The sequence below is a fragment of the Passer domesticus genome, chromosome 13, assembly GCF_036417665.1.
Source record: "Passer domesticus isolate bPasDom1 chromosome 13, bPasDom1.hap1, whole genome shotgun sequence".
Lineage (NCBI taxonomy): Eukaryota > Metazoa > Chordata > Aves > Passeriformes > Passeridae > Passer > Passer domesticus.
In genome coordinates this window covers 13,785,577-13,809,022 of record NC_087486.1, presented here as the reverse complement: position 1 = coordinate 13,809,022, position 23,446 = coordinate 13,785,577, and the positions used below count along the sequence as shown (strand labels likewise).

The window sequence follows — 23,446 nt, the reverse complement described above, 5'->3', positions numbered from 1 at the left end:
AATGGGCTCTACCAGTTAGCTGGTTTTTCCAGACATGAGAGAATTTAGCTCTTTTGTCATAATTACAAAAAATACAGCAATTCTTCCAATCTCTTTGGTGCACCACACAAGGTTCTCTAAGTCACTGGACACAGTGCAGTTTACTTGCCAAAAGAACAGGCTGGGTAGCCCATGTAGAGAGTGTCTGTATGGGAACACAGGGAAAGTGAAGTGCAAGCTGAGGGGCAGAGCTGGGAATGACCTTGGTCAGGCCCAGCATGATGCTAAGCTGGGCCTAAGAGCTCAAGTGTATTGCTGGGGCTTTGGAAACTACAGCTAGCCCTGAGGCAGTGATCTCTGGTGAGAATTTAGCAGCATCTCCCAAAACTCTCTTTAAGAACATCCTGATGGTGTGTGTTAGTTGCAAAGGAGATGAATAGGGAGTGCATCCCCTGAAATTTGTTACATCTCTTCTGATAGTCATTAATATTCAAAGGATGCTTCCCTTTTAGCTTAACTGAGTTCCCTTTTGAAGTAGCAGAATCTCCAGTTCTGAAGAGTTTTAGCTTTAGGAGAATGGTAACAGAATGAAGGACACTGGGGACTGTGCAACAGGTTCTCATTTCAATGCTCTGAAACTGCAAAAAAAATTCTATCCCAAAAGATGAGCTAAGCAGCTTACCAGGACAGGGCCAGGTAATCCAGACAAATTGCAATAATGCAAAGTGTCTCTACTTCATGATTTCATGTTTTATTCCCCCATTTTAAAAAACACTTCCTTAAGAGATTTCACTTGTAAAGAACAAAATAATAATGCAACAGCGCTCCAAGTCCTTCAGCAAAGAAAAACACCTGCAGTGATGGACAATCAGGACTTCTTCTGAAAATGCAGCCAGACTTCATCTTCAGAGGGTGAGCAGCAGGGCTGGGGGTGCCTGTGGGGTGCACAGGTAGGTGTGACTCCCAGTCGGAGTGGGGTGGCTCTCGTTTGCACAGAAAAATGAGACACGCTTTCTGAGTGCTCCAGGTGCTGCACCACACAGGAACTAAACTGCTCGGCTTTAAAAACGCCCTGGAGTGAATTTATGCCCATAATCAGCTCGAGCATCTCTGTTGCTATCATGAATCATTAAAAACCTCATTTGCAACCCCAAAAGCAAAACTGTTCTCAAAATTAAGTAGAGCTCCCCAGCTACATCCTTAAATGAGATAAAAGCGGCAGGGCTCTGGGTGATGGATGGCTCCCTTTTATCATCACCAGGAGTGACTGTTTGCTTAGGAGAGGGTCTTTGATCTTACCTCCCATTTTTAAATGTGGTAGAAATAAGCAATCTCCCAAAGAAGACAGATTTCATGGAGACTTCCTGGCCAACAGCACAGCCTTGCATGTTCCACTTAATATTATGTTACTACATTTTCAAACTGTTTAGAGGTTACTTCAGTGCAATTAAACTAATTCCAGAATTGAAACACAGCAGTTTGAGGGCTGCTAGTCATGAGGTGCAGAAAGGGCATTCCTAAAGCATTTATCAATTTTCTCCTGTGTCCTAAGCAGATTTTTGGGTGATGTGTGTGAAGGACTTTTTGCTTACCCAGAGATCAAAGGACCAGCCCCCTGCAGGATCCATTGAACCGCAGGAAGTCATTTCCACATACAAAATGCTGTGTGCATTAGAAACAGCCAGACAAGAATCACTTTTACAAGATTTTGCAATGGAAGACAACTAATTCACAGGAGTTTTAGAGACTTTATTTATGTATAAACAATTTAAACACTTTGCCATAAATTATCTTTGCCTGTCTCTAGTCTTTGCTTAGCAGCAAATTAAAATTAATATAAAAACTCAATGAACAATTCATACATGTATATTACAAAAAAGTTCTTGTACCAAAGTTCTTATTAGACTTTTTTTTTCCTTTTTTTTTTTTTTTTTTTGTGGTGACCGTAATGTGATTGTCTCAGTTTCTCGACCAAACAAACACACTAATAATTTTTAAATCTGAAACAGTGATTGTGCCTTCTGGCTGATGTATGTACAGGGTGATCTGACGTGGTGCCCATTTGCAATAGTGTAACACAATGCCCACAGCTCTACTGGAACTGATACCAACAAACTACTGAATCTAAACAGACTACACCCTGTAACTGTGTTATACTGTCCACAATGGAAATCTTCAAAGACAAACAGAGTATGAATTTTTTTTTTATCTGTAGTGATTTATAGCCACCATTTTGAATGTAACTTTACACTCTGCCCTCTTTGAATAAGTTAAGCTTCAGGCCAGACAAGTGGAGGGTCAGAGTGCAAGTGTGGTTTTGTTACTTTTAAATATATTTTCCTTTCCTATTTCCAGTGCGCTCTCACTTGCATTTCATTTGTCCTCCATTTGCTACACACAAATCACCCCAAAGTCATGTTTTAAATGCATCTGTATTTTGCTTTAAATGAAAACCTCTTGGATATTTATCAAACAAGCAGTCTGAATCATCTGTGTTTCATCAGCTGGTTAGTGAAAGTGGCCCACTTGGATTTCTTAGTTTGCTCACGTGTGAATGGAGTGAGGTAATACAATACGAGGCCTTCTTTTTGTTTTTCTTTAGACCCAGAACAAGTGGGTAATATTTCAGGGGTACTTTTTAATTTGTACGGTTAAGAGTTTTCAGTCTGGCTTTAGTCCACTTCAGGATGTGGTTTTTAATCACTTGAACAGTAGCATTTAACTCAAAAAATATGAGCTTTTTTGCCACTTACTATCCCAGAGTAGCTCAGCCTAGTGCCCCCATTTAGGTCTTCATCTCCTTAGGAGAGGAGATAACAGTTATGACTACTGATTCATCCAGCAAAGGATGACAGCAGATTAATTTGTTACCTCTTTCCCATTTCATTCTGTCTTAAAAACTGGATGTTGCTGCTACTGTCTGCTAGCTCTGGGTACTGCTCCACGGGCAGGACATAATATCCCTCGTAACCTTGAACCCTTCCCGTGCTGAGGAGCTGCTGCCTCTCTCCGTCTGTCCATACGCGGCTGCCCTCGCGTCCGTCCCGCGCCTTCTGCTGCTCCTTGGCCCAGGCGGCGGCCAGGGCCCGCTGCCGAGCCTGGTCCAACACCCTGGCCTTCTCCTCGTCCAGCGCGTCGGCGGTCAGTCCATAGCGGATGTTGATCAGCAGGGTGGAGTACTGAAACTCAACATTGGTAAACCTTCGAGTCCTGCCGCTGACGAGGAGCGTGGGCTGCGAGACGGTGACGTTGATGCCGCTGTCCAGGACCTTCCTCCCGCTGGTCATGGCCAGGGTGACCAGGTCGCTGTCGGCCGAGCCGACCTTCACGAAGTAGTGGGTGTCCTTGCCCTCGATGCTGTAGTGCATCTTCTCCAGGTAGTGAGCGCCGTTCAGGACGGAGGCGATTTTCCTGCTGTCGTCTGTGGCGATGCTGGAAACACCAGTGGTTACACGGCCTTCCTTCACGGCAAACATGACTCCTTTCCCCACGATGGGAGTGCTTGTGGCAAACCAGTGGCCTGCTTTTTCTCTGATTTTGGCATGTAATCTTTTAGATATGACCTGTCCCTCCAGAGCCATGAAAGCCTGGTTGTGTCGTTCTGTCGTCTGCTGCACTCCTGTAATTAGCTGGGGAAAGCAGAACAGAACAAAAAAAACACCAAAGAAGATGCAGATCTGAACGTACTCATTTCAGAGACCAATAATGATCTTTGCTTTGCTTTTTTAAAAGAAAGACATGCAGAGTAAAATTCTACACTTTGAAAGACCACCCTCAGTTTTCCATCCATCCATCTATCTATCTATCTATCTATCTATCTATCTATCTATCTATCTATCTATCTATCTATCTATCCATCCATCCATCCATCCATCCATCCATCCATCCATATCCATCCATCCATCCATCCATCCATCCCTCCATCCCTCCATCCCTCCATCCCTCCATCCCTCCATCCACATCTTGTTCAGAAGCAGGTAAATACTCATTCAGTAAGTCACCTTGCCACCTGTAAGACCAAATAAAATACTTCTCAGCACCCTCTGCAGCATATATGCACCGCACATTTCAAATTTGGCCAATCATATAATGCCCAGTAGAAGAATAAGAAAGGCCCAAGTCTAGCACAATTTTAATCAGAGCTGAAAACAAACAGTATCAATGTATTAAAAGGTAGCATTTAACTTGTGGACACTTTTCCCCAGAGATTTCAACAAGTAAATATAACTAAAAGACTTATGAATATAAGCTTTTTTTGTAAACAGATGAAATTTGGGCCCAAAAGCACCAAAGCAATTCCTGAAGAGGGGTTTAGACTCTCAAATGACTTGGAAGCCTGAAAAAGTGGTATGTTTAGGTTTATATTATTATTTTTGTTGTATTACCACAAAGATGAAATAAACCTAGCAAAGAGTAGCTTAGGAATTGGCCTGGTACTCTTCTGAATTTTATTAAATGGGCTGGAATTTATTATAAAGTTAAACCCACATACGCTGTCCACCCTTAACCTGATACGTACGAATGCTGTAACTGAAGTTAAATGGAGTAGCACATAAAAACCTCTAACTAGAAAAATGAAAAGAAATGGTAAGAAAACCTCTTGCAGGGTGAGAAGTAGAACCATTTTTTACCAGTAAAACAAGTACCAACCTAAGTTTATTGGAACACATTATTAGGATGGTTTTACCAAAGGTACAACAGATGATAAATTACCCTGACAAAGTCTCCCTTTGTCATTGCTAATCAAGTTAATCGAGTTACAACTTGTTAATCAAGGAATAACTCAATAAAAGACAAACTAATGACACTGTAATTATGATAACAACGGAGGCTGGCAAGAAAGGCATATGTTCATTAGTATAAAATGTAGCTATACCCACTTCACTTTACACTGAATTAAGTGCTTGGCCTTCTGCTGTAACTACAGAAGAGCCAGTGATTCCATCCATAGAGTGGGGGAAATTTATAAAAAAAAAAAGTAATTTAATCTTTCTGCCTACCTGTCCATTTTCACACGCTTGACTCTCAGACAGCTCATACGGTGGTGACACAAAGTACATTTTTGCTCTAGGGAAACCAGGAATGATGTTGCTAAGCTGAAATCCAAACATCACCAACCAGCTCTTGACATCTAAAAATTGAAAGAAAATAGCTAAGTGAGAAACATGTGTGTTTAACAAATAAAGGAAATAAAAAAAATTAGGAAAACCATCTTTGACTTCTTTAATTTCAAGTAGCAACTGAAGTCACAATTAAATCATCAGGGATATACCAGCTCTTTCATTATTTTCCAATAGAGCACATGAATTATCCAAATATTTTATAGTATACAGTACTTGTTCCATCTCTGACACCTTCTGATATGGCTACTATATGTAACCTATAAACTGTATTGTATAATGATATATTATTAGGTGTACACTCTAAAAACATCTGCAAAGTCCTTTGGGGAAAGACATGGCTTCTCTTCTGCGTCCTACTTCCATCAGCTGTCATCAGGTCTCAGGAGGCTCCATTAAAAGCAGTGAGAAGCTGGATTGTAAATCAGATATCTAAATTTAGACAACAAAAATATCCTCTCCATCCCTCCAGGGAAAGCAGGAGCTCTGTGGGAGTGTTACAGCTCAGCTCTGAGGTAAGCCTCAGCAAGTTCCAGATGTGGGTTCAACCACGAAAACTCTATCCTCAGATCTAGCTGTAAAAGCTAAGAAAGTAAGTTAATAACAGTAATTCTCACTCTGCAGGTATTAAGAACTATCTATGTGTTTTAGTTATCCAAATGATAACTCTTTTAACAAAAAAGAATCCATGACCCCATTTTACATTTCCTGTTTCCAGAATTCATGATAATTTTTGCTTAAAAATCTCTCCTGTCTTTCCCAGGAGATCTCTCCTCACTGGCCTACAGTGGCTCCTGATGCTGCTATTGCCACTTCTGTGAGCTGAGCTATTGCAAAGCCTGTTTTCCTCAAAAGTATTTTTTTCTTAGTCTTTCTGACTCTCAAATAAGTAGTAAAATACTCTGCCTCTGTGAGGTATCTGTATCCATCTCCCATCACACAGTGCTTACTGTTTTTTCCTGAACCTTTGGACCACTCAGGGTTACTGCTCCTCGTAAGGCTTCAATTTTATTTTATGGTAAAATGGTATCTCCTGAACAATTCACTTCAGCTGCTCCAATTCCACAGAAACCAGAGGAGGACCTACATACAAAACAGTTACTATTTTGCTGACCTAATGTGCTTTGCAACACTGAACTTGTCACTGGAATTTGTTTTCAGCAAAACCTGTGAATAAAGCAATGTCAGGGGTTAACAGTAAGAACAGACTATGGGGGGAGAATTTTTGGTGTTTTGTTTTGTTCTCTTTTTTTTTTAAACTATGACAACATAGGTGCCACCATAATCACTTCTTGTCTAAGATAATCTGTTCAGTCCTACAGCAACAAATATTTGCATCACTGATGAAGTATTTTCACAGACTACAAGGTGTGTGTTATCCCTATATGCAATTTATCTTATTCAATTTCATCCAGTGGATGGATAAATTAAATAAATACAATTTCAGAACATAGCAAAACATATTATGATGATGTTGAAAATCAAAATCAAAGGATAGTGGATGAAAATAGGACTTTTGTTGAATTTAGGACAAGAGGTAATTTTAGTCATCAGTATTTTCACACTATCAGATACAAATCACATTATCTCCTAATTGCAAAGTTGCTCCACTAGAACCTGTTGTGTGTTACACCTACTGTCGGGTTGCAATGTACTAATGAAACGTGTTATGATTTTCTGCGAAGGAAATGCACACTTTTCTTGAAATTCAAATTACTGTTAAAATTAAGATCGTTCCTTTTTAAAAATGGTATCACTACTCTAATTATTGTATACTGCATATTCAATTCAGAAAAAAAGCTTTTCCTGAAGACATATTAATTACCTTTCCTTTTAGAAACTGCCAGCAGCTAGTTCAAGTACTGTGTGATGTTACTAAGTGAAAAATTATTCCTAATTAAGAAAGGGTTACAAGTTTTACCCAATTCTAACATATGTGATCAAAACTACTTTTGTTTCTCAGCTCTACAAAATCCATAACATTTATTAGTCTTTCAGGATGAAATAATCTTAAAAACATCAAGGATTTAATTTTAAAGACTAAAGACTGTTTGCATATTAAAAGTTAAATGGGAAAGAGGTCTAATTAAATCCATTCTTGGTGCTAGTTCATGATACGCCCAAGAGCTCAGACAGTAGTTAATTTTGAAAGTAGCCCTGAAAGAAACAGATCTGAGCAGTTCTGGTTTGTGATTCTGAACCAACCTGCCAGTGATTCCTATACATAACTTCATTTTTCTTGGTACAGAATTAGAATGAACACTTTATACAGCACTAGTTCAACAGGAAGAGCACTATGGCTGTGCTGAAATTTTATATTCACACAAACTTATATTTATTTTTTTCCCTCCATAATTCATCATGACTTTTCACTTAGAGCCCTTCATTCAGGGAAGAGCAGCACCAAGGAATCAGAAATGGCCACTTCTTTTCATAGCCAAAAGAGCAAAACGGCCCAAACTTGATGTGAGGATTGAGCAAAGGGCTCGTAAAGAGAAGCTGGGTTTCTTTCCCAAATCAGCTTCCAAGCTGTAGTGTTATGTATTATGAATGTGAAGAAGTCTCACCTGTTACATAATTCTTTAGATCCAGTTCATTGCTGAGAGGGTTGTTACTCTTGAACATGTACAGATTGAAAGGAGCGGGTTCTTTGCCAATATTTTTCCACATGGTGTAATCAGGAGATGTCCAGCGCCCAGCTAGGACATCGTAGTCCCTTTGGGTAAAATGCACGAGTTTGGTTAAAGGATCATACAGCCCTCCATGGAACCCAATGACCAGCTGGAAATCTGGGTTAGAGTCATAATAGATCTCCCCATAGGCCGTGTACTGGAGCTGCTTGATCATGAGGCCATTGATGCTGAACACAGCTAGTGGAGTGCCTGTGTTATCAGAGGCCACATAATACTCTTCCCCACTGCTGCTCTCCATTGCAAAGAGGTGGCCTTGCAGATCATAGTACAAAGAGGTAATTTCAGAGTTGGAATGATTGTAGACATGAGTTACCCTTGTTGGATTGTGAAGATCAGCATAAAAGTACTGTAGATGATGCCCCAGGTTGGTCTTGCAGGAAGCCCTTCGGCCCAGTCCGTCGTAGCGGTACTGAACACTCCACCCATTTGCTTTGTTGTAAGCTCTTGTCAGGAGCCCTTTGGAGTTGTACTCAAACACATCTGCACCCCGCTGCCACAGGAACCCGTCGTCATCGATCTTGTAGGGGATGTCACCCAGGCGCGTGATCCTGTCCCTGAGGTCGTAGCGCAGCGGCATCAGTCGGACGCTGTTTCCAGGATTCAGGAGGTGGAGGTTCCCGTTCAGGTCGTAGCTGTAGCGCCAGGTGGGCCTGTCATTGACTGCCACGCTCTGCAGTTGCCCATCTCCATCGTAATCATAGGTGTACTTGGTTGTGTTGGCGTAGGGACCGAGTTTGAGCTCTCTTTTGGTCACCCTCCCCATGCTGTCGTACTGCACGGTCATCCAGTACATCAGGGACCGGAACATTTCGTACTGCACTTCCTTAATGCGCCCGTGGGTGTCAAAGTGCTTGCTCAGCGTCATAACTGCTGTGGTGATAATTTGGTTAATATCATAATAAATAACTCCAAATTTGCCAAAATGCTCTACTTTGCCAGAAATCTCATCGTAACGGTAAAGGTCAACTGGAAGAGGCGTCTCACTTATGATGGGTTTGATGCTCGCGATTCGGAAGCTGTTGTCATGATATGTATAATCAAACCTTGCATTGACCATTCCTTCTTCAGAAAACCTGTAGATTTGTTTGTCAACAAGAGGACCAATTTTCCGATAGCGAATCGTACAAGAAAACCCTCCACTTTGCAAATTCACCATTTTTAGGACACCTGTAGTTTCGTCATATCCAAAAGTAACTGCCGTGCTGTCATAAACAATTTCAGACAGCTTGGATAGCTTTCCATACTTGTAGAAGACTTGTCGGCCGGTCCCTAAAAAGGATGTTTTCAGAATCCTCCCGTCATCGCTGTAATCAAAAATGACGGAGGCGTTGCTTTCAGGGGGGTTGTAGATGTTCCTGATGTAGCCCACAGAGGTGTGAGTGGACATGCTGTGCCGAGCCACGCTGGGCATGGTGACGGCGTGCAGGCGATCCGAGGAGTCGTACTCGAAGATGTACTGGCGCTGGCTCTGCAGCAGCAGCACCATCGACTGCAGGGGAAACAACAAACAGTTACCAGCTATCAACATGTGGCCCGAGAGAGGGAACCGAAGAAAAGTTTACTGGAGAGGCACTAATGTTAAATGAGTACAAAGAGAATCAGATACATTAGTCAGGGGCACAGAGTTGCTCAGGAATATTGTCAGGTTGCCAGATGAGAGGATCTGCTCCTTGGAAATCAATACGCTGACACTCCAGAGAAAGTGTAGGTTAGCAACCTCTGAGCTGTCCTCCCTGTAGGAGGACTTTTTTTTATTTTTCTTTTTTTTTTACCTGAGGGATGCAGAGGAGTTAGATAAATGACTTGATTTATCTTTCTGCCAGCAGTTGTAATTCACAACTGTTACTGTGAAATATGTGAGAAACTAAGCAGAGAACATCAGCTCTGCTTTACTTAGAACAACAAGAAGGGAAAAGGGAAAACAATATGCAGTTTTGCAGTATTTAAGACACTTTTATGACTGAAGTGTGCTAATTAGGCTAAGTAAAAATGCACTACCATACTTTCATTTAATAAGTAACAATTAGAGACAAATTACCTGTTTCTACACAAACCTTTTGTCAGGTTTAGTCATGCATTCTTGGGCTTAATTAAGCACAATACATTGTGCTAATTTATTGCCATTCTATGGCAGGAAAATATCAAAAGACAGAAACCATGAACAAAATATTTCCCATTAAGAATTAGTCATACTCAGCTGACTAATTGCAAAATAAGGAATTTTGAGACCAGGGATGGCTAACACTTGGGACACACCAAATCTTAGCTAGCGGGTGTGCATGATTCATGTGCCATGAAGCCTAGGAGAACTTTGTATCCTTGCCAGGGATGACAACACGACACCACCTACGTTTTCCAGGTAGGTGTAGCTCCACACTTTGCCGTCGGCGAACATGCGCGACACGATCCTGCCCTGCTTGTCGATGTCCGTCCTCTCGCTCATGGCCCCGCGCTGCAGCCCTGCCAGGCGCCCGTTGAGGAAATAGGACACGTTGACAGCGGCCAGGCCACTGCTGGGCAGCCAGAGGAAGGGCCGGCCCAGCTGGTCGTAGATGATGCGCAGCGTGAACTTGCGGTGGTCGTCGTAGATCTTCTCGGTGCGGATGTTGCGGTCGTAGTCGATGGACAGCAAGTTCCTGCCGTGCACCTGTGCGAGGGAAGGAGGCTGCGCTCAGCGCACTGGGCACGCCAGAATTCCAGGCTTACAGTGGGGAAAGAGGATGCCCAACAGGGAAATCCTCTGTGAAAAGTGTAGGGGTCCTGTTAACTGGCTTTTGCTTTCTGCTTGGGAGTATATTCAAATAATTTTGGGGTATTTCCCATCTCACTGCAATATGAGTGGTGATACCCTACAGTAAAAAGCTTCCATTATGGTCAGAAGAGAGAGACATTCTGCACACCGAGGTCTTAAAGTGCAGAGAAACAAATTATTTTGCATGGAATATTTTTCTACTTATTCTATTTTTCTATTTTCCACTACTTTATTTCATTTTTGTACTTCCATCATCATTTTTTTTTTGCCTTTTCCCCTACAATCACTCCAAGAACAACAGATGAAATTTTTGTCTCTTTATTGAGGTTTAGCCACTTGGCTTCTGTAATTGTAACACCCTGCTTAGAATTCATTCATTTACTGTTTTCTTCATTCACTTTCCAAATATTCAATAGATCGTTCACTTGGGATGGGCTTAAAAATCCTGATCATACAGGCTTGGAAAGATGGACTTCTAGTGTTGAATAGGTGCTAAACAATTAGAATAAATATTTTTCTTTCACCCCCCACCTTTTTTTGTTATAATTTTCATTCAAAGTACAGCATGAAGTGCTTCAGTGGCAGATTTATGTATTTATTTATTTATTTATTTATTTAAAATAAAAGAGCAAAACAGAGGCAAAGGAGAATAAGAATGCCAAATGGGGAGGCTTCTAGGGAGAGTTTTATAATGAGAGATACATAAATATATTCACTGGGGGGTAAGCCATAGAATTCAGGCTAATGCTGTAATTTGATAAGGCTTCTTAAGTAATTTAATTGTAGATGTGTCATTAATAAAGCAGAAGTTTTTAAATTAGATATAATTTCAGACCAATGACTACTTTAAAAGTAGTCATCAATTTCTGGGAATTTGTTCTTTGGCTTATATTTTACAGTGGCTTTGATAGTGCAACGTTTCCTCTTATCCAACATTAAACTGTACATCAAACAATATGTAAATTAACCCTGAGCCTTTCTTGAGGATATAAAAATTATTCTGAGATATATTTACTGGCAGGGGTAAACCCAATTCCCACCCCAACCAACTCAGTAGAAATTCAGTTGTACAGACACATTTAAAATTAACACAGTTTCGTGTTTGTAAAGAAATAATTATTTCAAATTATTGCTCATTATCCTAATTTTTTCCATTAATGAAATTAATCTCTTTAACAGTTTGCATTTCCTCAGTGGGCAATTACTAGGGAAAAAAAGCTCTTTTCTGTAGGTTTTCCCAAAGGTTATCCCAGCAACAATTTGCCCTGTGATTCACAGAAAAGACAGAGTATTTTTCTTAAAACACCTTGGGACAAAACAAGTTATATTCTGCTCTCCCGTTGCAATGAAAATAAAGCCAGGGAAACCAAATTTAATATCAGTAGTTTCTCAACTGGTTACTCTTGTTTTGTAGGATCAACCCTAATGGCAGGGGGTTGAAAACCCCCTTTTTATGAGCAGAAGAGAGCTTTGACTTCTCAAAAACATTTAGCTATAGAATTAAAGAGTTAGTGTATGACTGAAATAGCCCAATTTTTTAGGCTTGAGCAGATTTTGCAAAAAGAAAAAGAAATGCCTTTCAGAAAGGTTATGAACTGAATTTTAGCTTTGGGGGTTTTGTTTGTTTTGGTTTTTTGTAACTTCTGAAGCTTCATAAATCAGTCAGGATTTTGGGTTTTGTTCCCTCCATTACAGTAATTGCAATAGTAATCTGCATAAAGGAAAGTCTGACTCCATGTATCCTCTCTTTTCTCAAAAACATGATAACACTTACTTGGTTTTGCCATTGAAAAAAATTAATAGGGTTTTCAAAATGATTACACACACAAGAGCCATGCACACATGCAAATATCACTTGGAGATGCACACACGAACATCACCTGCTTGGATAATTCAGTACCTTCATTTGCATTTGTAAAATGAGTACAACCAGAGACTGTAATTGCAGTATCATATTAATTACATAGGAACCCAAACAGGCTGACTAATTCCCACCCTTCCTGGGAACACTGAGAGCAGTCCCAAGTATCACAATGCAGATTACTCGACAGGCCCTTTCTCTTTTGTTCACTACCCATGTGCACATCTGGTTTTCCCTTGGCTGCTGCTCAAGTGGCTGTAGGGACGAGCCCTTTGTGCCTTGGAAAGGTCTGGCCACAGAAATCACTCACATGATGCTGCTCCATAACCAAAAGTTCAGACAGGAATCTCAGCAGCACTTTATCTGAAACTACAGGCACTGAACGTGTGGTGCACCAAACAGCAGCAGGCAGTGAGTGGGATAAGACAAAGGTGCAGTTCCTTCCTCAGGCTGATGAAATGTGCCCAGGCAGGTGTGCAGGTTCCAACAGGTGTGGCTGGGATGTGCCTAAAGCAGGGTGGGCAGAGCCTGGGCTCAGGCAGCACCACTGCGTGAGGGCTCATACAACCAGCCAACACTTCGGGTTGGGATTCACCTGTGAATCACCCAGTATGACCCCTCTGCACTGAACAGGGACATCTGCAACTGGACCAGGCTGAGCAGAGCCCTGCCAACCTCCCCTGCAATTCTTCCAGGAATGGGGCACCTACCACTGCTCTGGGCAACCTGTGCCAGTGCCTCTCCACATCACCGTAAAAAACTTCTGTATCACTACTTTGCATCACTACCCTCTTTTAGATAAAGCTGCCACACCTTGTCCTATCACAACAGACCCTAAAACAAAGTATGTCCCCATCTTTTTATAAGCCCCCTTTAAGAAGCACAGGGGTGTGGGCTCCAGCAAATATTCCCCTGAGTACTGTGAGGTGAAGTACTCAGCCAAGAGGGGAATCACAAAGAACTCCCACCCCTCCAGTCACACTGATTGTGCACTGGGGCTCCAGGAGGTGGCCCTGGTGCTCTGTCAGCTCTGCAGCAGTGCCCTGCTCTGTGTCACCAGCAGTGCCACAGGTGCCCCTGCCTGCCACCTGCTCCCCACAGCATTCCAACACACTTGCTCTGCTTCGTTCACTAAACAATTTATAAAGATAAATTAGAATAAATGACATGCAAATAAATTCTATGCTTTCTCCCTCGTTTTCAAATTTCATTTTCAGTCCACTCAACCTGTGATAATCTCATAGTGATTTTCATTTAAAAGAGCTAAATGGATATGTGATTACTGTTACAGGAACTAACACCAGACAATTAAATGTTGAGGTGTTGCTAGATAAAGCATTGTTTTGATTTGCATAAACATGATGCAAGAAAACCTATCTCAGAAAATCTATCTCAGGCAAGGCTTCAGCACTAAGATGTGCTTAACTTCAGCTAATTACCACAAGTACCTCTATTAAATTTTAGTATTGAGAATTAGGATTACTGCAATTTCATTTCAGCATCCTATTTATTTTTATTTTGAACAACACCTAGTCAAAATGCAGAGCTGATCTGTTTTCCACTTCCAATCAACTGCTGCAGGTCAACACATCAAAAATCAATTACAGAGACATGAAATTTAGTCATTAAGGATTAGCTGCTAATCTCATTCAATTTTTTTTCCCAACCTTTCCCCTCTCCCCAATAAGTGCATTCTGAGCATTTGTGAGAATGAGCAAAGATTTGTCAACTCAACACTAGGAATTAGATGCTAGCAATAGGAAAATAAAAAAAGAATAATATCCAAGCCTTTTTTTTTTTTGTAAATCACTACATAATTGCTTGCATATCTTGCATTTGCTATGTGATCTTGAACACACTGAACTATATTTTGTGTTCAGTGTTGTTGAAAGAACTACTTAAAGAGTGAGGACTTGATCAGCACTACGTTTGTTTTCTGCCCAGTATCTCAAATCCCTTCCAAAACTGCACATACTGAAGTAATCCAGTAAAAAAAAAAAAATCAGTGAAAATCAGGCCAGCAAACACAGAATGGGATTAATCCAGCTGCAGCAGATCTTTAATTTGGCAGGGGACGGATTATATGACCCGACTGTCCTCCTTATCCTGCGCTTACAATTTTGTAATTATGGCAATTATTTTCCAATCTGCCATTTGGGAAAGGGAATAAACACAACATGCCTGTCTCAGAGAGTCTGTAGGGGGATTTTACAGCAGCAGAATGCTGTAGTTGTGTTTGCTCCCCAGCACCAGCTGGGGGAAGTCTGTCCTGGCAGTTTTACAAGTGGTGAGCGCTCAGATTCCCACCCCCTTGAGAGGCAGAGTGTTTTGCAGCAACAGGGCAATGAAGCTGGAGGAGGCTCTAGAATACATCTTTTGAGGAGTGGCTGAGGGAGCTGGGGGTGTTTAATCTGCAGAAAAGTTGGTTTGGGGGTACCTAATTGCTCTCTACAAGTTCCTGAAAGGAGTTAGCAAGATGGGGGTCAGTCTCTTCTGCCATATCTCAAATGAAAGGACAAGAGGAAATGGCTTGAAGTTGCACCAGGGAGGTTTAGATTAGATATTGGAAAAACTTTCTTCACTGAAAGAGTGTTCATGCATTAGAGGATGTTGCCTGGGAAGGTGGTGGAGTCATCATCTCAGGATGTGTTCCAGAGGCATTGGGATATGACATTTGGGGATATGGTTTGGGGGCAATTACAGTGGGGCTGGGGCAATGATTGTACTAAATGATGTTGAAGGTGTATTCTAACATTGATGATTCTGTGATTCTGTAATATTCTAGGTATTTTTACCAATCTCTTTTGGAACACTTTTAGTAAGGAAGCTCTATAGCTGATTGCAGCAGATGATCCCATGCAGCCAACTGAGCTCTCAAACAGTGTCACACCAAAGACAATCCCAGAGCTGTACATTGTTAACAAGCAAAAGTAACATCCTTCAAAATAAAAACATTAATTTTCTGCCCAAAGAGGAAAAGGTGATTGTGACAACAGGTTCTACTTACCCTGAGCTTTCTTCCAAACACCGTCACTTTGCCTTTAATCTGCTCCTTCCTCAGGCGCCATTCAATTGAGTTTAAACCATTTTCCATGGGTAGAGAAATATTACATCGTCCTATGGTGGGAGTCACAGTCCCAGCCAGGACATGAGGCTCGCTGTGAAAGCTAATGCTCATGCCATTGGCATACATCACTCTCAAAGTACCATTATTACAGAGCTGGTAGCTGTTCCTCACTTGATCTACAGCAATAATGAAAAGAAAATAATTTAGCTACTCCAGTCATAAAGAAAACATATAGCTTAATTTGATTGGTTTTTTATTGCACTCCTGTTGATGTTAAATGAAGTCAGCCTGCAATTACCATTTACGTGGTACTATGGTGGAAATTACAGATGTTACTGAGTCATGTAAAGAACAGTAGTGTAACAGTGAGCCTGCAGAGAGATACTGTGTTTATTTCATTATGTTTTCCCTTCAGTCTTAATTGTGAATCAAAATGCACAGTGATATGTGTTGAACCACGTAATTTATGTCTGATATGAACAAAAACTCCTGAAAACTGAACTGCTGGATAAATAACAAAGCATTAAACTTCAGGACAAAAAGAAAAAGGAGATGATTGCTGGACTCTTTGTAAGTAGGAAGAAGTAAGTGCCTCTTCTTTTTTGTTTCCCTCTGTTTAAAAACTGTCTCCAAGCAAAGGCCCTGTACAGAATTACAGCATGGCTTTAAATCCTCAAGGTTGAGGCTCCAGCAGTGCAAGCTGGCAGGCACAGTGGCTCCCTCTCCTGCCTCCCTGCCTCCCCACCAGAACCACACTGGCCGGATGTGCACACCCGGCCTCTGTTGGAGAAGTTACAGAAACAAGCCCGTGCTTCTCTGGCCATGCTGTTCTCCAGCTGTTGGACACAGCCAAGTCCCCTCTCAGCCAGGATGGAGTGCCAGAGTGTGCAGCTGTCAGCAACACATCAATATTTGCCTGACAGAAGGACAGCATCTACGTAATTATTCATCTGGTATAAGAGAAATTAAGTCTTTGTAACCAGACCTGTCATGGTATAATAGTCTACAAATGTTGACATTTATGTCAGGAGGAGACTATTGTTTGATGGTGATATTCTCATTCCAGTGACATTATATCTTAATTAAAAAGCCCCATCACTCACCAAATCCCTTCCAGTCTATATTTGATAACTGACTCCACTCCATCAGATACAATGCCTGGGCGGTGCTGGAATGCTCTACACAAACTCTGAGCCTGTGCTGCTGCTGCCTCCTGCCACCCTCGGGCTGCAACACTGCTCTTGGGAGGGCCATCTCTGGCACCACACCATCCACTGCCCTGACTGTCCTACACTGTAATTAATGGCAGAGTATAAATTTAGAAGATTTCTTCCACTAGAAGGCTGCCTGAGCCTCTCCAGAAGGATCTCCCCCAGCAGCCATATCCAGCAGTCAGGTTGCATCTCTGTGGCACAGAAGTCAGAACCAATTTTGCAGGGAAGTACAGAGAAAGTGGGTGAAGTGACCCTGCCCCAGGAGGCAGTGGCAGGACTAACTTTCCCCAGCAGACAGTGACCATATGTACTTGACAAAGCAGGACTGGGAAATGGCTCTTACCTGTCCTGAAGACCTGTCTTTTTAGGAATAAGCTTTATGGGAGTTTTTCTTGCAAATCTTACACGGTTTCCCCTGCTCATAAGTGTGCTAATGACACGAATCATTAGTGAACTGCTTTCTCAGGCTGTGTGTGTGGTTAGGAGTGTGCTGAGAAGTGTGCTTTGGTACCTTGAACAACTGTATAGGAAGCCTCCACAGAGGAGAGATTTGTGATGACCGTGACATCGTCATCCCGATTAGAATTCTCAATGTCGATGGTAATGGACTTTTCCATTTCTCGATGAAGGCTAGTTACCACTCCAGTGGGACGTGTTACATTGGTCAGACGCCCTTCATGATCATAGCTAATAGAAAAGTTAGTGAGAGCAAAAAAGCATGAGGATATATGTTCATTTCAATACCCAATGTATTAATAATGCACCACATTTGTGCAAAAAACCCAGACTGAAACAGATTTTCAAGAACATCCTGGCCATATCTATTTCTCTGTTCTTGAAAGAGTCTATAATGATGAAATAATATTTTTTAGATACTGATCTCAACTACATGGCTGAAAATCCAGGCTAGCATATTTTGGATTATTAAATTAATTAAATTATTATTAATATATGGAGTGATATTTGGCTCAAACAATTATAACTAGTAAATTAGTCTGGCATTTTAATAGCTGTATTTCACTCTAAGGAAGTGAACTTCTGATGGACACTGCAATAAACAATTGCAAAAACTGCACATTTGCTTTTGAATACCTAGTGGAAACTAAGTATGGTCTTGAGTGACATATCAAGGAATATCACTCCATATTAATATATGGAGTGATATTTGGCTCAAACAATTATAACTAGTAAATTAGTCTGGCATTTTAATAGCTGTATTTCACTCTAAGGAAGTGAACTTCTGATGGACACTGCAATAAACAATTGCAAAAACTGCACATTTGCTTTTGAATACCTAGTGGAAACTAAGTATGGTCTTGAGTGACATATCAAGGAATAAACTTGACATAAAGTATTAAAATAGACATCAGCTTGATAACATAATAATTTCATTTAGATCTTATCTGTGGTATTGAGCTGCATTTTGGGGTCAGTATTTTGGATCAGAAAGATGAAAAGCACAGGATAGAGGTTGGAGTTACACAAAGGGCAGCAGTCAGCACTCAGAATAAACCTTAGAAAATTAGTTAAATGCTCCAGAGGCATAAAGATTAAAAAAGAAGAAGAAGAAAAAAAAGAAAAAAAAAGACAAAAAAGGCTTTCCATGATTTTACAGTTACATTTCTTTAGAGATATAAAGCCTGGGGAGGGGGAAAAGAAGGAATGCTGCTGGAAATCAAATCATACCCTTTCCCCCGTTCCTGCAGTATGCTCTAGTTGTGTGCATACTTTTGCTAAAGAAGCAATCCCTTGGATCTTAGGGGCAAGAAATGGGGACCTGAAACAAAATCAGCATTCCAACTCCAGTCTGACACTGCTTGCTGCAATTCTCTACTCGTGCAAGTCTCTCACCCAGCCGCTACCAAAGCACAGGTGCCTCTAGAGAGCAGAAAGGCAAGAAAAAACGTCCTGTGTAGATAAAGGGAAAAATTTAGGTAGAGATTGAAACCAACTGGTCATCCTTGGGATGCAGAGATGCAGGGAGCAGGAAGCCTGGAAGAGAACTGGTAAATCCATTGCACTGCCTGAGAGTAACAGAAGAGAAGAGGAGCACATTTAGTACCATGGAGCGAGCTCAGTTCATTGCAGACTGTGGTTAGCTGTGAAGATGAAAACAAAATCAGAGCTTTCAATATGGCTTTACAATTGAAACACTCAGAAACTTCAGACTAGGCCACCTGAACTGTACAGCATATCTAAAAAATTCAGACACGGATTGGCTCCTCAGTTAAAATGAATAAAATAAATGACTTTCAAATCCATTGTAAATGGTTGCACCCATTCAACTGAACATTGGGGAGGAAGGAAAAAATCACCTGTGGAGCAACAAGCCTTACCAGAACCAATGGAAGTATTAGGCAAAGAAGGAAATCAATAAAACAAAGCATCATGCGACCTAAAAGGGACCAATAATACATTGTGTTCATTTAATAGTTCAGGATCAAAGAAAGATTAAGCAGCATGATTTTTCTCAATATAGTCACAAGTTTCTCACCACAGACAGATATATATTTATATAGAGATATATTATCATATCAGCAAGATACTGAAAAAAAGATAATATGTTGAGATAATCTATGAAAGTGGGTTAAGTCTTTATGGAGATCTTCACCAAAAAAAAAAAAATATTGAAAAGCACTCCAAAAGAGTAGCTAAAGTAAGAACTTGATCCAGCCAAGCATCTGTCCTGCAGGGGAAAATAAAAAGTACATAAAATGGACAATTCTAAAAATCTTAAAGGTTAATAAGGCCCCTTAAGAGTCTGTATGTGGTGTGTTTCATGAGGAGCAGAGGAAGAGAACACTTGGATGCCAACTCTTTCAGCACAGACAGTGTTATTTAGGACAAACTAGAAAAAACTATGAGTGTCTCCAGTGTGACTCTGCAGCACTCGGTGAACTTCCAGAAAAATGGTTGGTGAAATTCCCCATCAGCAAATATATTTTAGGCAATGCAAATGAGACATTAATTTAAAGTTTTCATTCACATTGCTGGGTTTTTAATTAACCTAGGAAAAATTCCTGGGGATTGCTGTGGGCTACTCACTGGAAATCTCTATTCAAAGTGTAAGGGCAGTCTAAAAAGTAAATATGGATGTGGATTTACAGAGATTGAAGCAGAAAAATGGAAATATTCCAGTGCTATTTCAAGAAATGATTGTTTTACTCCTGCCATGGGGTGTGTTCCCCAGTGCTGGTCACAGCTTTGAAAGCAGCAACAGTAAAGTTTAAAAGGTTTATAAGCAAGTGATGGATACACTTAACAAAATACATACAAAAGTACTGTCATTGAAGATCTGCAGACCACTTACATTATGAGTTAGATATATGAGAAATTCACTTCTTAAATGATATATACACATTCTGATACCAATATATAAAGGAGGCATTTCTACTTTGTCCATTGTATCAAAATAAATTCTTATTTAAAAAATACTTTAAAGGTAAAAAAAAAAAAATTAAAATGAATGTAACAGAAACCTTTTATCTACCACAAAATTTAAGTGACATATTCCTAAAGTTTTTTTTAAATTTATGTATTATATGAGAACAAGTACTCAGTAGAATACAACACCCAGACATTTATCTGAATAATAAGAATAAATTATATATTAATGAAATGATTATGTACTTCTCTTCTTCATGTCATGAACCTGGGTCTAATGAAGTAAAAAACCAAAATTTACAATGAAAAATATAATAATTGACCTGGTGTCTTGTGAAGAAGCAGTCTCTACCTATTGCAGTCTGTGACACAGCATCAGCCTGGATGAATCAGATCTGATAAGGCAACCTTTACATTTTCAGACACTCCAAAATTCCTGAGCTTTTGTTACTGACTTTAGTTAGAACAAGGCTTCATCCCAAATTTTCTACTAATAAAATTACAAGGGAGAACAACCTTTCTTTATCCCAGCATCTTAAAAACCAACAAACAGCATCTCCCCACTGCTACCTCACCACCTCTTTGCTAACTGTGACCAAGACCCCCCTGCCAGCAGGCCAAGGTTTCCCAGGACAGCTCAGGGTGACAGAGGCACAAAGCTGGTGGCTGTCCCTGCCAGCCTGATGGCTCTGAGCTGTCCATGGGACACAGCTGAGCCCTGGCACCTTCTCAGGTAGCCACAAGCCTCTGTGCACCCATCCCTTCAGTGGGCTTGTGGCAGTGCCCTGAGGGCTGTCCCAGTTTTTATGATCAGCATCCCAGCCTCAGGTTTGAGCTCGTGGGTGGAGCAGGAAGGGCAGGGCCATAACCTGCACTGCAGAGGAGGAACAGCAGCTTCTGACTTAACACAGAGCTGGGCAAGGCACAGATCCACACACATTTACATACACCCCTGTTTTCCCTCCATTTGAAAACTGATTTCAGAAAAAACCTGCAGCATTCTCTTAGGATGCTCCCTAGACCGAGAGGAATACCACTGGGAGCTGCTTCAAAGATCTGTGCTTCATGCCCAAGCCAAGCTTAAATTACCCCATGTGAGCCTGCTGGTAGCTGTTCTATTATTGAAGAGCCTTGGCTGTTCCTACTGCAAATGAGCTGCAGGCACGTGCACAGATGCTATCTATAGAACTCACATATGGGGTGTGCACACACACAAACCAGCCTCAGTCTGCAACTCTCTGCTTATGCAGATGCACACCTCGATTAACTGTACAAATTTAATTCTGAGAGCATTTTCAGGGTAAAGTTTCAGATAATTGAGAGGAATATACCCAGTAAGATAACATGGCACTTCAGCGCCTGGTTGATATAAATGCACTGATATAAATTTTTCATAAGAACTTTAACTCATGTAGTACTTTACCACTTAAAAGACCTCTGTTCTTTTCCAGTTCTGCTGCCATATTAACAATTTTGACTGCTGATTGTGTCTCTATGAATGCATGAATGTAACTGCAGAGAAAACTATTTTATTGTCCTTATAAACTCTCATTGGCTGAATACTTCTTTCATCTTCAATTTATATTAAGTTATAGCTACCAAAAAAATTGCAGAATGATGAATACAGAATTTTCTCTTAGGAACTGTTTCAGAGAAAAAACAGAAACCAGAAACCAGTACTGAATGACTGTGGACTATGATTCTTTAGGTTTCTATATTCAATTTAAATAATATATTCAATTTAAAGAATGTCTTTATGGTTCTCTCATCTGTGGGCTCTATGCTTATGAGAATGTATGTACAAATCTGGGAGAAATAAATTATTTCTGCTGCCTCATCAAAGTTGCTAATTATCTAAGACAGTAACTCAGGCTGTAATATTTAGATCTAAAGATGGTATTTAACTTCCACTGACCTGAGGCAAAGGTTGTGCATCTTTTCTTATTTGATCTTGGAAAAAAATCTGCAGCACTATGTACACATTAAATGATATTTTCAGCTGATCTCAGTAAGACATCAAAGCCCCTACCTTCTGTATTTCCTTAGGAATCATAATAGAATTTTTCTAATAAAGCATGTTAACAAAGCACTTGGTGTGACTCTCAGACACCAGTTATACCAGTTTTGTAACCAGTAACTTTCTGACAACATTTTCTAATATTCCATGGATTTTCATGTAGAATTTTAAATTACTTTGCTATTTAGTTTCTGGCGTTTTGAGAAATAGTAATTTATATTACTGCAACTTGAGCTACCTATTGAGGAAAAAAAAAAACAACAAAAAAACCCTCTTAGAAGGGCATCCACATCTCATCAGCAATAATATGAAATTTTATTCTGTCTGGTCCAGTGAGCTTTTACTTGAGCTTATAATCAGCAGGTAACACCTTCACGTGGTCACGTAACTGAACTATTTGTGTAATGAATTTGTGGTAAAGAAATAATTTTTGCCAAATTTGAAGGAAAAATCAGTCCCTCCCCAGGTGAAGGCCCAGGCTGGAGAGGAGTGAGCGCGCAGGGCCCCACGAGAGGGCACTGCTCCCCTTCCAACGGGAAAGCTGCAGCATCCCTGCCGTGCAGGGCAGGCATTCCCAGCGCACTGAGCAAAGTTCCCTCCGTTCCTGCATTTCTTACGTTTTCTCTGAACAGAGGAAACAGGTGGCCAAGCTGAATGCATCAATAAACAAAGAGGTGTGCACCATTGTGACTTGAAAATGAGTCTGCCGTTTGAAATTAAATATAAAGCTTATTCCTATTTTCTACTCACTGATTTGGGGAATTATATCTTTTAATCATTAACTAATTCAGACAAAATATATGGCATCATACTTGCCATACTTAAATATATTTTTCAATATGTCATTTAGCTTCTCTTTTTAAAACTGTTTTGATCAAAAAAATGGCAATGAGACTACTAAGAACAGGATAAATATTAATAAAAATTGGACTAGTTTTTCTAGATTTTTAATATACTTCTGAACCTCATTTCTTCAGATGAATTTTATTTAAAGAGGAAGTTCTGTCTATTTAATCTATATGCTCATGAACACCAGTGTGCTTTTGGGTTATCTACAAATTATGGAAGTTACACCAGGGGTCTGGCAGATAGCTGGGGATCTAATTTCCTCACTTGTCTCAGGAATGAACAATCATTGAAGTTAATCAACATTTTAACAACCATGAGTAATATATGAGGCTGAACAGAAAGAGAGATAATTTGAGTTCCAAAAGCAGCTGCAGCATGAGGGTTCCTAGAGAGAGGCAGCTCTGTGGGAGCTGCAGGGGGAGTGCAGGGCTGCTCTGGCTGTGGGCAGCCGTGCTGACCATGAACAGCAGCTTAACTAAGCCAGGGTTCTGGCCATGGCACACAGACCTC

The 23,446-nt window shown here is 40.6% G+C and overlaps 1 protein-coding gene across 25 annotated transcripts in view; it reads right to left on the bottom strand.

The window, feature by feature from the left end:
* Positions 1-1,707: 1,707 nt before the first annotated feature.
* TENM2 (teneurin transmembrane protein 2) overlaps positions 1,708-23,446 on the bottom strand; it is a 1,348,016-nt gene continuing 1,326,277 nt past the window's right edge. For all 25 annotated transcript variants that reach the window (XM_064387797.1, XM_064387800.1, XM_064387808.1 and 22 more), the window contains 6 exons: positions 17,198-17,373; positions 15,413-15,648; positions 10,143-10,439; positions 7,667-9,281; positions 4,980-5,110; positions 1,708-3,608 (listed from right to left, as the gene is read on the bottom strand). In XM_064387797.1, the coding sequence (XP_064243867.1) occupies positions 2,847-3,608; positions 4,980-5,110; positions 7,667-9,281; positions 10,143-10,439; positions 15,413-15,648; positions 17,198-17,373 (3,217 nt within the window). In that variant the 3' untranslated portion in view covers positions 1,708-2,846. The remainder of the gene's footprint in view (positions 3,609-4,979; positions 5,111-7,666; positions 9,282-10,142; positions 10,440-15,412; positions 15,649-17,197; positions 17,374-23,446) is intronic.